The 915-nt window shown below is 36.6% G+C and overlaps 1 protein-coding gene across 1 annotated transcript in view; it reads left to right on the top strand.

Annotated features, from left to right (window-relative positions):
* Nucleotides 1-915, top strand: part of LOC109821674 (ATP phosphoribosyltransferase 1, chloroplastic-like) — a 40,361-nt gene that overhangs the window by 38,927 nt on the left and 519 nt on the right. Inside the window, exons 12-13 of the mRNA XM_020387841.1 lie at nt 121-146; nt 500-682. Of these exons, the coding sequence (XP_020243430.1) occupies nt 121-146; nt 500-595 (122 nt within the window). The 3' untranslated portion in view covers nt 596-682. The remainder of the gene's footprint in view (nt 1-120; nt 147-499; nt 683-915) is intronic.

Here is a 915-nt window from a genome sequence, read left to right as displayed (position 1 = left end):
AGCTGTGAGACATCGTCCTCTTTATGTACTTCAAAATTTTCTCCTCTTAACAAAATTGTGCTACATTGTAAATTGTAGAGAATTAACTGCAAATATGACCCCTATACTATAAGGGAAAAGCCATTCTACTCAAAACTATTTTCCCTGTTAGGTTGATATCACGTGAGAATCACATGATAGCCTTCACCTTAATTTAAAGGACTAAATTTCCCTCTAGAAGGAGAGCAAAAGAATAACCCCTCATAGTACAGGTGGTGTAACATCGAGCCATAAGTATTTAAAATCCTGAGCTAAGTCCAAGAGTAATATCATTGATTTTTCTTCTCCACTGCAGTAGTAACTAATATGCAGCTTGAGCAAACTTGGACCATTTAATTCTGCTTAGTACATAACAATAGGCAATGACTTTTGGTTATAACCTCAAGTCTTCATAGGACGATAGCTGTCTCATGAGAAGAGGCTCCTTTGATGATTTTCTTGATATTTTTCTCTTGTGCAGATTGGTGGCAGTGGAGTCTTGGTTTCACCATTGACCTACATTTTTGAGGAAGAGACTCCGAGATGGTGCAGTCTTCTTGAAAAACTTGGATTGTAACTTGTCGAGCATCGCATATTCAATGTCTGGTGTATGATGTTTTTGTAGCAGTAATGGTATTGTGAAGTTCTAGGCACAATGATCTCAGTGAGTACTTCATTCCACTTTAAATTTAGGGTAAATTTCACAAAACCTCATCGAACTTTCTAGATTATACACAAATCCCTGAACTATTGGAAATTCTTATAAACAGCATTAATGGGTAGAACAAAATGTCTAAACTGCCCTCGTTTACATTTAAAGGGTATTGTAGAGGTTTAATTAAGTGAAGAGCGGCAAAATTGTTCATTAGTTGTCATGTGAGGAGCATGTGACGACTT

The sequence above is a fragment of the Asparagus officinalis genome, chromosome 8 (genome assembly GCF_001876935.1).
Source record: "Asparagus officinalis chromosome 8, Aspof.V1, whole genome shotgun sequence".
NCBI lineage: Eukaryota > Viridiplantae > Streptophyta > Magnoliopsida > Asparagales > Asparagaceae > Asparagus > Asparagus officinalis.
The sequence above is the reverse complement of the archived record's forward strand: the minus strand, read 5'-3'. Positions and strand labels throughout refer to the sequence as shown.